At 45.7% G+C, this 14,405-nt stretch overlaps 1 protein-coding gene across 5 annotated transcripts in view; it reads left to right on the top strand.

The window, feature by feature from the left end:
* The window catches only part of KANK4 (KN motif and ankyrin repeat domains 4), a 40,502-nt gene that overhangs the window by 3,978 nt on the left and 22,119 nt on the right, over positions 1-14,405 (top strand). For 4 of the 5 annotated variants that reach the window (XM_023536222.1, XM_023536221.1, XM_023536223.1 and 1 more), the window contains 4 exons: positions 1,432-1,519; positions 7,958-9,880; positions 11,115-11,226; positions 13,860-14,078. In XM_023536222.1, the coding sequence (XP_023391990.1) occupies positions 1,504-1,519; positions 7,958-9,880; positions 11,115-11,226; positions 13,860-14,078 (2,270 nt within the window). In that variant the 5' untranslated portion in view covers positions 1,432-1,503. Of the gene's footprint in view, positions 1-1,431; positions 1,520-1,552; positions 1,670-7,957; positions 9,881-11,114; positions 11,227-13,859; positions 14,079-14,405 lie in introns of those variants that run through there. The other variant, XM_023536224.1, reaches the window with a different exon arrangement.

The raw sequence follows: 14,405 nt of genomic DNA, 5'->3' as shown, positions 1-14,405 counted from the left end.
GACAAAATGTCCTTCTTTTTTATGGCTGAACAATATTGCATTGTGTATATATATACCACATTTTCTTTATCCATTCATCAGTCGATGGACTCTTAGGTTGTTTCAGAACCTCCTCTTTCTAACAAATGTGACCCTCCCTCACTCCAAGTTAGAACCTCCTCTACTGCAGCTTTACGTTGGCCCCAAACTTAAATCCTTTCTGCCTTAAAGGTAAGTGAGGTGCTCAGTGCTGGTGTTCCCTCTGCAAGGAGTGTCTTTGCCTATAGAAACCCTGCCTGCCCTTCTGGCCTCCGTCATACCTGCATAGGGAAACACCCCTCTGACAGCTTCTAGGAACACATTTTGGAGAAGTGAAGGCCAAGAGCAGGGCGAATGGCTTCGGAGGCAGCACTGATAGAAAGAGGGTACACAAAACTTTCTGTTGGGAAAACTTTAGACTTCCTTATTTGGCAGGCTTGATAATTCCTGGCCCTCTTCTCCAGTGTACTTGTTTGTTCCTCTTTTTTTTCTGTCCTGAGTTGCTCATCCTTCTCTCACTCCCATTTTCCCCTAATCCTTTCTTCATCTCTGGTACACTTTTCTCATCTGAGTTCAAGCACATAGAAATTCCTAAAATAATGTCGCTTCTACCGCTGATGTGCCATAGATAATTAATTATTCTGATGTATATGGAGTTACAATCCTCCCAAAAAACAATTTCCTGGGCGATTTATTGTAATGAGGGCAGAAGACAGGTTGTTTACCATCTGAAGAAAGAGTCCTGGGAATAGATTAAAACTTTGGGGAGAATTTATGATCAAACCTGAAAGTACCCTAATTTAGAGTCGGGACAATATGCTGCCTGAGTATTTACTGATGCCTTCTGGCCACCTAGGTTGAACTTCCCCTTGTTCTGCCCATAGTTGGAAATTGCCTCAAAGTGTTGGCTCCTAGTCTATACTTGCAATTATCTCATCTTTGTCTTGAATCTGATTGGGATGTCATAGATCATTTGTAGGTACTGTGATTGCGGCTTCTTTACCAAATGGGTTGTAATTCTTTTACTATGATGGAGATGAGTAGATTTCAGCTCTTGATGTTATATGCTGGTTATCAGGGCCCTGGGCCTGGTCCCAGCTCCTTCGCTAATATGATGAGAGGCCTTGCACCAAGCAGTTAACTTCCAAGTCTCAGTTTCCTCATGTGTCAAGTGAGAGGGTTGAACCAAATGTTTTCTTTGGTGTCAGCAATTGCTAACATTCCATGAAGGCACACCCAGGTTTGGACTCTAGAAGTGCATACAGGCTTTTACTATTCCTCCTTGGAGAGGTATGAGCTCATAGATGCCCCGGGAGAAAGGTAGAGATGGGTTTTACTTTCTTTGGTGCTATGATCCCTCCATACTTATTCTAACTCTAATAAGACTTTCCAATTTTCTATCCTTTCTTTCAGAACTGTCTGACAGATTTTACAGACTTATTGGATGAAGAGTGCCTGAGAGACTGACGGTCAGCATTCCTTACGATGGAGAAGACAGATGGTAGGCAGGCTGCTTTGTATTCCCTGGTGTAAAGTGAGCATTTGAGTTGGAAAGGGATTGTTACTATAAGTCCTGGAAGTAGCCTAGGGAAGGCCTACAGGAGACATTCTCCAAGAGGTGGTGCTGGAAGATCCAAACCATGTATTTCAGGTACGAATAAGAAAAAATGGTAGGGAATGAGAATGAAGCCTGATGCTTATATCAGACTTATGTAATTTTCTCATCTCTTCCAAGCTCCAAGAAGGGAGCAGGATGCTCTCACTCGTTGCCCTCATTTTAGAGGTGAGGGAATTGAAGTCTAAGAAAGAAGCACAATATGGTGAAATTCTTAACTGTGTAATTCTCCAATTACACAGTCCCCTCATGTATCAGTTAGTTTTGCTGTGTAACAAACCACTCAAAACTTCAGTGATCTAGGGTGGCTCCATAGTGTAGTGGTTAGCACGTCTGCTTTGCACGCAGAAGGTCCTGGGTTCGCGCCCCAGGTGAAGCCACAGACCATACCGCAGATGCGCCACACCTCCCTGATGCACCAGGCCCCCAAGTGCGCCAGGCCCCAGGTGCACACCACGAGTGTGTGAGAAGGGACGCCTGGCCTTCAGAAATCCAATTCTTAAGGGGAAATGGCAACACTCATGGGTAAGGGGTGGAAGTGGGCAGGGGGGTGGGGAATTAAAGAGGGGGAAAAAATTCAGTGATCTAAAATAAAGATATTTATTATTTCTCAAAAGATTCTATAGGTTTTGCAAGGCCATTATTCTGGTCTAGACCAACATGGTTGACCTTTGCTGGGCTCACATGTCTGTGGTCTTCTGGGTGACTTGGCCAGATGGTTTATAATGGCCACACTCGCATGCCATGTCACTTGGGGCATTGGTGATGATTTGGCCATGTGTCTTTCCTTGTCCAGCGGTCTAGCTGGAAGTTTGTTTGCACGGTGACAGAAGGGTTCCAAGCACAGCAAGAACACATAAACCCTTATGCGCAAGTGATTTTCAAGTCTCTGCATGTGTCACACTTGCTGTTGACCCATTGACCAAAGCAAGTTCCAAGGCTAAGCCCAGAGTTAGTGTAGAAAGGGAATACCCAAGGGTGGGGTATAATTCTAGCTATCTTTGCACATAGTCCACCACATCTCATAAAAAAGCAAGTATTAATACCTACTTCACAGGGTCAGTAAGGGACCGAATGTGGTAATGCATGTAAGATTGTTGAGTAATAACTACCTAGCATAACAAATCTCTCAATGAATGTTCCCCTCCCAGCCCTCCCAGGAAACTTGCCAAAGGTCATAGACTAGACCCTGATCTCCTGACTTCTAATGAAATGCTTTTTCCAGATCACTAAATGTCAGGAAACAGGAGAGTCTATAATCCCCCTTGAATCACATGGCCCTTCACTGGTACAGGACTTAGGGACTAGACAGCAGCTCCAGCCCTGCTTCTTCCTTCCTTCCAAATGCAGTCCCCATAAACTTCAAGAGTCTGCTTTTCTCCCCGGAGAGTTGCCTTTTCAGTGCATCCCTGGAAGTGGTCCCACAGAACCCGAGATAATCCCCTGGATGCCCCAGGGGCCTGTCATTCCTGCCTGCCTCATTTGTCCCTGCTCAGCATCCTCGCACTGCTGCTCTTCATGTGATTAACCACAACTAGCTCAAGAGGCACCCCTCCCTTCAGGCACACACATCTCACAAAATAAAGGCAGAAGAAGGAAAACCTTCCATCACTGTCCTGACCTTTTGAAGAGGCTCATTTAATTCCCCTTCTGCCCAGCTGTGTTTTTGGCCACGTTCTCTCTAGTGCCTGTTTTTCCCATTTCCTTTAGAAACAGAGTATAAGATTTTGAACTTTTTTTTTCTCACTTTAAATGCCTCTAATCAGTTTGCTCACCTGCTGCATTTCACTTTATCCCTCAAGGTAATTATCATGGCACCTCTCTTCTTCCCTTGTCTGCTTCTAACCCTTATCTGTGTCTGTGTGTAACTCTTAGGCTTGTGACTGTGTCTAAATGTCCTTTCCAAGGGTCTAGTGATCTGGCATGCTTTCAGACTGAGATGCTGTAGGGAATTCTAGGTAGCTTTGAGTCTCATATATCTTAATTTTTTCTTTTCTCCTGATTCATTTTCCCAGTATCTTCAGAATTATTTTCTTGGACTCTCATTCTATTTAACTTTGTTAGGACTCTCTTGAGGCTATAGTCCTAACACAGAGTTAAAGATTCCAAGGAGAGAGCACATTCTTAGGAAATCCCCCCTTGTGCCCTACTCAGTACCGGCCTGTCCTTGCCTTCTGGCCCCTTCGTGGAGTACCTATGCCATGATCACTACTGCATTAGTGCTAACAATCGTAATTCTGTAAGTCAGTTATTAGTATCACCACATTACGAATGAGGAAATCGAGGCATGGGGAAATTAAATAATTTACCCAGAATCACAGAGACAGGAGATGACAGAGCCAGGATTCAAATCCAGTCAGTTTGGCTACGAGTTGGTTTATTTGATCTAAAGTTTATTTTGAGCAGAGTCAGTCCTCCTAATTAATTCTTGCACTGGCCCAATGCCTAGAATTCTGAGCTCCTGCATACTTGTCACCAGGTAGAATTAAGAGGAGCAGAGCTTAATGTGAGTGTAGGTCTCACAGCATATCTGACAAGCTCCCTCATTGGAGGTCTAGCATTCCTCTTGGAGAAAGAGAAGGAATGCAGGGTGGCAGATGGCAGGCAGGGCAGCACAGTGGATCACTGAGTGTGTGTATCTGTGTGTGTGTCTGTGTGTGTCTGTGTGTGTCTATGTGTGTCTGTGTGTCTGTGTGTCTGTGATACCTCATAGTGCTAGCTTAGGAAAGCATCCATTAAACCTGGCATCCTGGATGACAGCTGCTCAGTTCCACAGACTCCTTTGGTTCTCCTCAATTTCCCTTGTGGAAGATTTTGCCTTTGAATCTCCTGCTTCTTATTTGATGCTATTATTGTATTTGTGCTCTGGACCTGCTCCCAGAGGCCGCTGGGTAAATTGGTGCATTTCTATTGAATAAAGGCAAAAAGAAAATAAATAATGCAGACTCTCCTTCAGGAGAGTTCTTTTCCTTCTGGGTCATAAATCTGCTCTCTGCTTAACTTTAGACAAATATCCCCTCTCTGATTTGGCCTGTCCCTGTAATCCAGGAGGCCACTGAGTAGACCAATCGGCCTGAGTATAGCTGAGCGCAGCTTGGAAAACTAACAGAGAGTGAGTGTTTTCCTTTATGGAAACTATTATAGTGTGCACCTGTTTGAAGGGAAGCAGGTTGGTTAAAAATTGTGTGGAAGAATGGAAACTTATTTGGAGATTTTGGGGGCTGGAGGAGTGTTTACTCCTTATCTGCCTGGAATCTAGGTATCTGCCACAGAAGCTCTGGAACCAATGAGGACCATCCCAATATCAGCACCAATGCTTCATTCTGTTTCTAGTTATGATGTCGTTACCCATAGGCCTTGGGGCTTTACTTAGCTTTGAGGCTGGCAGGCTCGATTATGTCAGCGTTCTTGAGTTTAGCCTTCCTGTGTCTATTGGCTTTGTTTAGTTTTGTGGAGATAACTGTACTTTCCTAAGCACAGAGGGCCACTTGACAAGCATGTGGCATCAACCAGAAGGAGAAATCACACTGGCAAGTGGGAAGAGCTCAGCCTCAACATGTCATCACCCTGAGGGGAAAAGCAGCCCAAAATGTGTCCCTGGTAACACCATCATTTGCACCTTTCCTTTAACCTGCCCCTTCCCTCCATTGCCTTTAGAATGTGCTCTCTCCTTGGAATCTTTCACTTTGACCATGTCGGCTGTCTCGCAACTGGTCTTCAGGCCTCCGATTTGTCCCTGTTCTAATCCTCAGCAAGAATGCTCTTTATGAAATCACATTTGACCAAGTCACTACCTTGTGTAAAACCCTTCAGTGACTACCATTATCTAGAGAGTGAAGTCAGAGTTTGTTGGCATGCATACAAGTTGCTCTATGGTCTGGCTCTTGCTGACCTTTCCAAATTTGTCTTTCTTCTAGCTTTCACCCTTCTCTACTGCACTTTAAGTTCCTTCCATATCGACTGCATCTACAGAACCCTGAATTACTGTGGAATTTCACACCTCCATGCCTTTGCACATTTTTTGACATATATCTAGAATCTACTGCTAGATATATCTATTGCTGTGTAACAAACCAACCCAAAACTTAGTGGCTTAAAACAATCATGTATTATTGACACAGGCTTAGTTGAATGGTTTTTACCTGGGGTCCCTCCTGTCATTGAAGTCAGATGATGGCTGAGGCCACAGTCATCTGATGGCTCTTTTATTCATGCCTGCCATGGAACCTGGGCCAGGATGGCTGGACTGGCTCAGCCTGGCTAGGCATCACTCTTCCTCCTTCCACGTGACCTCTTGTTACTTGGGCTTCTTATAGCATGGCCATCTCAGGGAAGTTGGACTCCTTAACATGGCATCTGTCTTCCCAATGAGTGTGCATTTTAAGAGACCCAGGTAGAATTTACAGGCTTCTTACAACCTAGCTTTGGAATTCTGTCAGCATCATTTCTGCCATTTTCTTTTGGTCAAAGCAGTCATAGGCCAGCCAGATTCAAAGGGATGGACAAGTAGACCCCATCTCTCAATGTGAGATTCCCTTACCTATCTAGAGAGGGTAAGAATTGATGGTGGCCACCTTGGACATGAATAGCTACAATGTCTGTCACCCTCTTGTTCTGACAAATTGTTATTTGTTCATTTAATACCCAGACATATGTCTCTTTTGTGGAGTCATCCCTCTTCACCAAGGCAGAATTAACCTCTAAGTCCAAGAAAATTATTCTGGATAAACTGGGAAAATAAGTCAGGAAGGAAGACTATTCCTTGAGCATGTATCTGTTACCATCCTTGTCACACTACATTGTACTTGTTGGTGTTTCTCCTACTTGAGCATGCATTTTTTGAGGGCAGGTCAATATCTGATTCATCTCTGTGTCTTTAGGATCTAGCAACCAAAACATAGATGCTCAATAAATAGTAATTGAGGTAAGTGCATTGAATTATTGCTATTGTAATTTTGCCCCCAGGGTCTATTACCCTCAGAACCAAACAGTCAGTCAGTCATAAAGAATTTATAGAACTCCCGCTGTGTGATTTAAGCATGTCAGCTTCTGTTATGGGGCTTCAATTCTTTATATTTTGGGTTTCCACAAAGAATAACTATAATATTGAGCATATATTGAATGTTTCTCACTGGCGTTGTTCTAAGCACTTTATATGTATCAATAATCTCATTTTACCTATTATTCGTCCCATCTTATAAATGATGAGACACAGGGAGGCTAGGTAATTTTTCCAAGGTCACAGAGTTGAGATAGAGACCAGGCTTCAGAGTCTATATTCTTGGCCTCTGTGCTCTCTCCACTGATGTTCTCTGCTGAGCTCAGCATTTTCAAAGCATGATGTCACAGAGATAATAAGGGGTGTCACATGAGGAACATCAAAGGAACAAAGGCTATTTAATCCTAAGAAGCTATTTGGAGATAAGTTCCTATGGATTCGAGTACTCGAAGGACTGATGTGTCTCAGTGTCCTCAACTGGAGTCAAGGTCAGTGGTGCCTTGGTGTGATGAAGAACTTTTGATGTACTCTGATAATCTGAGCTGCCCTGAAAAGTCATGAGTCTCACGTTTCTTGGAGTATGTACGCCAATGTGCCTTTTGGCATTAATTATCCCTTTTCCTTCACTACCTTTTTTCCGGTCTATGAAAAATATGGTATTTCCTTATTTAGAGACATGAGTTTTTGAAAGTGAAATTTATGTTTGTTAAGCACTAAGCAGTCTTCAGGTGGAAAAGAGGATGGGCTCTATGTGATTATATGTTCCAATTCTCTCTGATCTTAGTACCTAGAGGCTCAGGCTTCTGAGGAAGCTTAAATAATGTAGAAAGCATAACTCCTTGATGTCTCTAGCTTTACCAAGATTTACTGGTGTCTATTTGAATAATGCGAGATTCTCTTTTAATGTTGAGACAATTATGCACCTCATCCTTTGAAAATCTCCATATTCATAATTGCCAATTAGTACCCTGATTTGGCAAATTCTTGGCCACTTCAATTCAGCAATTACATGACTCAAACCCAGTAAAACAGTATGAGACTATTTTATTTTGCTGGTGTGCAGGCAGATTCCACAGTAATAACTAAGATGCAAATTGGAAACTATTCCCTCTATTTCCTGCAGACATTGGCTAAGTACACACTGATTTAATAACATGATTCCTTAGCACAGCCAAAAGACTGTGAGCATCTCAGATAGTTTAGAGGCTGGAACATTTAGAAGTCTCACAAGAGAGCATTAAGTCAAAATCACAGACATTAGGCTTCACCACCCTGTAATTCTTACTAACATTGTGCTTCTTTTTCACATGTCTTATGTCTCTCAGCCAAAGACCAGTCCTCTCAGGGAGATGAAGAGAAAGACCCTCCAAAGAGCCACCCCTACTCCGTGGAGACCCCATATGGTTTTCATTTAGATCTGGACTTCCTCAAATATGTGGATGATATTGAGAAGGGACACACCATCAAAAGGATTCCTATCCACCGAAGGGCCAAGCAGGCCAAGTTTAGCACTTTGCCCCGAAACTTCAGCCTTCCTGACAGCGGGGCTCGCCCCCATGCTGCTCTTCCCCACCAAAACTGGTTCCCAGTTGTGCCAAGGAAGGTGTCGCTCGGGGCAGAAGAGCGAGCGCAGTCACTGCCGCCTGGTGGCCCCCAAGCCTCTGCCAGTGGGAGTGAGGTGAGCTACCACAGGAAGGCCCTGTTGGGAGAGACCGCCAGACAGCTGGAGGCCGCTGCATCCAGGGAGGCTGAGCTCAGCTCTGGGTATGGGCGGCCCCAGCTTCTGAGAGCATCCAGCATGCCAGCCACACTGCTGCAAAATAGGGCCTCAGAGGACCCCAACCTAAACTCAGGTCCCCCCACCTCTCCCGCCCTCCCTCCACTCGAGGGTGAAGACAGTGTCAGTGATGGCACTTTTGGCCCTGCTGAAGGATTTGCAGGTTTTCACAACTCCTCCCCACGAGCAGCAACCCAGTCAAAAGTCAGAGAGTTTGGAGACCTGGTACCAGGGATTCCGGAGCTGGTCCGGGAGGGGACCAAACCTCCAGAGGCTGAAGAAGAGGCTCCACACCACCTCTCTCTCCCAAGTCCTCCTTTCTCATCCCAGAATGCACTTGTAGTTCTGGAAGATGCAGAAGATGAACACAAAACCAGAGAAGCAGAGGTGGTGGTTACCTCTGGCTTGCCAACACCAAGCCCCCCACCTCTGCCATCACCCATCCCTGAGAATGAGCTCCCCTTAGAAGAGCTCATTATCAGTGAGATCCCACCCCCACCACCGGTAGAGGTAGATGTGAGAAGCATTGGCATCCGGGTCACAGAAGAAAGCCTGGGCCTTGCCACGATGGATCCTGGCAGCATTTCCAGTCTGAAGCAGCAGCTCTCGGACCTTGAGGGCGAGTTGTCTGGGAGAACTGAGGAACTGGCCCACGTCAGAGCTGCCCTCCAGCAGCAAGAGGAGGAAATCAAGGCTAGGGGGCAGAGGATTCAAGAGCTAGAGTGCACTGTGGCTCAATTGGCAGAAAAGCTTAGCCATGAGAACACCAAAGACGCCCAAGGCCAAATTGACGCTATGGTCAACACTGACCCACTCCATGGACTATTGACCAGGGAATTGTGTGACAAGAGCATTGGGGTCAACCTTCTGAGCAGCATGGGGTCTGAAAGCTGGGGGGCCAGAGGAGAAAAGAATGGCTTCCTATGTGGGCAGGACAGTCACAAACAGAGAGATCAGAGCCCAGCAGAATTGGTGCCACCACCCCAGCTGTCACTGCCACAGGGACCCGAGATGATCCTCACCTCCTCTTTACATAGCTGCCTCTCCACTGAGCTCAGGATTGAAGAAGCAGGCTCTGAGCCAGAGGGAGACTCTCAGTTGGGAGCCGAGGGTCCGGTCCGGGGAGCAGGAAGCTCTTCATGGAGCAGCGATATAAAGGCTCCCCAAGCAGGGAAGGAGGAGGCGAGTTCAGAGCTGCCGGGGAGGGAGTGTCCCGGAAGGCCACCGAGCTCACCCACAGATGCCAGTATTGGGCAATATGTTAAGAAGATCCAGGAGCTCCTGCAGGAGCAGTGGAGCTGCCTGGAGCATGGGTACCCAGAGTTGGCCAGCGCCATCAAGCAGCCTGCCTCCAAGCTCAGCAGCATCCAGCGCCAGCTCCTGAGCTCCCTCAACCTGCTGCTGTCTGCCTACTCGGCTCAGACTCCACCCCAGAGGGAGTCCCCAGCCGCCTCTTCCCCTCCACCAGTGGGTAAATACCAGTGCCTGAGATGGAACCATTTCTCCTTTATGTCACAAGTCAAAAGGAAAGGGAGTTTTAATTGCATGAATATGTTTTTAAAAGATTTAAGCACCTCCAAGAATGCAGTGTAATAAAAACTGATTGATGTAACAGTGGAGGCTCTGTGCCCCTACTCGTGTCCTTGCTCTAAGGTTAAGATTGACTGCAGGGCCACCATGTATAACTGCACAAATATAGCGCAGGGCACAGAGATGCCAGCTAGGGAGGGTACATTAGAGCTTAAATCTAGCCCACTCCTCACCTGCCAAGCCTGCAGCACTGTGTTTACCCAGAAGGGTGCCGATTTCTCATTTGCATTCGCACAAAGGCAACAGCCATGACCAGCAATGGCCCTGGCTGTGTGTGCTCTAAACTTCAGCCTCTCTTCATTGTTGCCCTGTGCTCTTGCATTCCTGAGGTGCTGCTCTCTGGTTTGTGCACATTAGAGTTTTTTTCCTAGCCTAGTTTTGTATTGAGATCTTAAATACTTACTGAATATTTTCTGTGTGTGTGAGAGAGGGAGAAACTGAGTGGTACTCACATGTGGAAGCTGATCCTTTGGCTGAGCAGCACTTCCTCTTGTAACAGTCATACACTGTTGAGTAAAGCAGAACCATATTTTGCTTTGCTCAATGAACGACGTGCGAGTCTGCTTCCTGACACAGATGGCAAATTGGCTGCTTTCTCATTATTTTAGTGCTGTTCTAATCTTGCTTGTTGGGAAATGCCTCCTGTACCTTTGAGTACAGCCAAAGAAGACTTGTTCTCTTGTTCATGTGTCTTCTGTGCCTATCACATATTGCAAAGTGTCAACTGGCAGAGGTGGGACCAGGAGTCACGTGAACTAAGTTCTTCACTTAGAACTCACTCACTCCTGCTCTGCCATTCACTGAGAAAGTCTGAGCCTTAGATTTTCCAGCTGTAAGATATGGACAACATTGGCACCCACACCTCATGCCTCTTCCAAAAGAGAGCTCCCACATAGAGCGGCTTTGTGACCAGGGACAATTTGGCTGGCACTGACCAGAAGCCTGGGCCTCCTCAAAGATCCTCAAAATATTTGATTTACTTTATGTAGTCTCCCATCTCTTTCTGCCTCTTCGCACGCCTTCAATCTGTATCCTCTCAAAGCAAGAGTCTTGGTTTTACTGCATTCTGGGGCATCGCCAAGATCTTTCTAACCTGTGATGTTGTGTCTGCCTAGAGATGTCCCCGTCGGCCAGCCTTAAATCCATAATGAAAAAGAAAGACTATGGCTTCCGTGCAGGAGGTAATGGGACCAAAAAGAACCTTCAGTTTGTTGGGGTTAACGGTGGGTAAGCATCGCTCATGAAGCCCAGACTGCCCTCCATACTGCCTATTCCGCTGTCGTCCTTAGCACGCTCTTTTGCCTGGGGGAAGCATCTGGTTTTTATTCTTCTTCAAGGGAGTTAATCTCAACAGCCCTTTAAAACTCCATCTCGGGTTTGCATGTGTTTGGCTCCTTGCCAGCTATGGTGGTCTGTTGGATCCTGTGCTTTTAATATGTCCTAGCTTTGGGGCCCCCCAGGGCCAGGAGTCCAGGTGGCTTCTGGGAGATTGGGAGGGGGGCGCACATGGGCCCTTTAAGGAAGACATTTAATCTGAACCATAACACTGAAACTAGGACAAAATCTTAATTTGTTGAACTTCAAATTTCATCCATTTAATTTTTTTCTTCCTTTTACTAACTTGCTACAAACCAAACCAATATTTTTTAAGATGAAGAAAAACTGCCAATGTCTGTTGACTCAGAACATGATCCAAAACTTACATATTCTAGAGAGTAAATCATTGGATTTAGAATATTTTCTAAATCGGTCATTTGACAAACATTTATTAAATGTCAACAATGTGTTAGTCGATGGGGATTTTAAAAAATGTCAAATAAATCATGATCCCTGCCTTTAGCTCACAGTTTGGGCATGGGCAGAAAAATGACAAGAAATAAAGAGAAAATAGTGGTATGTTGAGATGAGTTCTAATAGAGAAGGAAGCATAGCATGCTGTGGAAGCCCAAAGTAGGGACACCCAGCCAGTGGCGGGCCCAGGAGACTGCCTGGAAGAGGGCGGAACCCTTGCTAATTTGGGTCAGACCGGAAGGAAGACACCAGATTCGAACAACGGTGACATCACTGTTGCACGTTCTGCGATGTCACAGGAGAGTTGTGGTTCCTGCTCCCACTAACATAGACACTGTGGCCTGAGGAAAAACCACTGTGTTTGAGCTTTTACCAGTTCATGTGCAGAAAAGCAAGACCAGCCCAATCTGAGTCTAAAGCAGGTCCTACCCCTCCCCTGCATAAGTGCCCAGCAGTCCCCGCTCTGTACTAAAGCTGGAAGTCCATCTCATGGCTGAAGCCTGCCTCATCCCCAACCGCTGGCTACTGCCATTCTTCCCTCAAATGTGCGAGTCAGGCCCATTTCCAGGGCCTTTGCAACTGCTGTTCCCCCACTTAAAGTCCTCCTAGCCTACGTATTTCTTAATATTCGTCACTCTAGTGGAGTGGTTCTCAACCTTGGCTACACCTTGGAAATCCTAGGGGGAGTCTTAAAAATTACCAACCCCCGGGTCCCCTTCCTGAAGACTCCAGTTTAATTAGTCTGGAGTATAGTCCGGGTATTGGGAATTATAAACACCCTCAAGTGATTCTAATGTGCAGCCAAGGTTTAAAATGTCTGCTCTAATTAAAGTAGCTCCTCCCATCACTATCCCCTGGCCATTTATTATTTTATTCAATGTTCAATATTTACTATCTGAATATGTTATATTGTTTACATGTTTATTTTCTGCCTTTCTCTACTAGAATATAAGCTCAATTAGGACAGGGACTTCAGTATAGATAGCATTTAGAAAAGTGCCAGGCAGATAGTAGGTGGTCAACAAATTTCTGTTGTATAAATAAATGAACTTCCAGGTGACCTTTTTATGGAAAAAATTCTAAGACAAGAACTGCTTGGTAAACGTATTATGTCCCCCACTCTCTTAATCACAAAAGCGAAAGGTTGTTCCAAGAACAATAGAGGGAGAAATATCTGGGGTTTAAACAAGACAGAATGTGAGTATAACAGGGAACAGGCAGGGTTTGCAAATACAGTGAGCATAGGGGCCTTACATAGGGCCATCATTCAGAGAAAGGGCACGAGGGGCCTCAGTGGAAGCCGTGGCCACTGGTCTCCCCTGGTCTCTGTGGCAGCATTCTAGATCCCAGAATCTTCATCCATTAGAAGTCTCTTCTTGACCATCAGCAGTGTTGGATATAATTGAACAGAAGGTTTATTGCTGGGGAGGGCAGCCCATGCCCTTATTTTTGCTGTTCCAAGCAATAGTTGAAACAAACTGCAGCTGAGAAAGGCAGATGCTGGGTCCAGGTGTCCTGACTTTTCACATATCCCAAGGAACCCTGCCGGGAGAAGACACAGATAGTTCCTCCCTTGTCAGGAGTAAGCTGGGCTAGAACAGGCAGCTAAAGGGAGGTCTCACAATCACCCAAAGATGTGAAGATTTGTCAGGCAATTCAGAAGATTCAGGGTACGAATGGGGGGCATTTGTCTAGAGCCCTTCTCTGTACAGGACATTAGGATTCCAGAAGCAAATGCTTTCATGAGAACTTTGTATTTCCTGTCTGAATCATCCCAAATGTATTGGCCAGTTAAGGCATGGGGCTGTTTGTGTGTTCCCTACAAGGAGCTTAGTTAATTATCTTTCCTCACCAGATGGCCTCTGGCGTTAGAGTCAGAGCTCTTAACTGCACTTTTCTCTGGCACCACAGTTCCTGGGGGTCCCCTTCCCCAGATCTGCAGGTGTAGAGAATGGAGGGTGTGGTTAGCAAGCTGGGAAGTGTTATCAAAGCCCATCTAGTTCTCATTTGTGTTGACATGGACATTGGGCAGGAAGCACAGAACAATTGACCTCTGTCTCCTTCCCCAGCTATGAGACTACCTCAAGTGAAGAGACCAGTGGCGAGGACAGCTCCCCAGAAGATTTGTCTGACAACGAGGCTGAGAAGAAATGTGATGGCCCAGAACATAGGCGGGGCAAGGATGCCCACCCCAGCTGCAAGGTGGGGCAGGGCATCGCTGAGGGCACCCGCGACACAGGCCAGGAATGTGGGCCCAGGGAAGAACTCCCCCTTCCCAAGCCTGATAGGTGAGTCAGATGGGTCAGATGGGGTACTTGATCCTCTGAGAAAGGGCAAGAGCATTTCTTCACCCTTTTATTTAATCATTTGTTCACCGTTCATCCATTCACCACTGAGTTTCTAATCTATGCCGTGTACTGTGCACTGGTTGAACTAAACAGATATAACTCCTACTTTCATGGGATATACTGTCATAGGCAGAGCTCTACATATAAAGCTAACATAGGCCTAACACTGAAAATGTGAAGGATTTTCATGTATTATCTTATATAATCCTTTTAATAATCCTGCAAGGTAGACATGATGATAATCCCTGCTTTACAGATATGGAAATA

This window comes from Pteropus vampyrus, unplaced genomic scaffold, assembly GCF_000151845.1.
Source record: "Pteropus vampyrus isolate Shadow unplaced genomic scaffold, Pvam_2.0 Scaffold151, whole genome shotgun sequence".
NCBI lineage: Eukaryota > Metazoa > Chordata > Mammalia > Chiroptera > Pteropodidae > Pteropus > Pteropus vampyrus.
The sequence above is the reverse complement of the archived record's forward strand: the minus strand, read 5'-3'. Positions and strand labels throughout refer to the sequence as shown.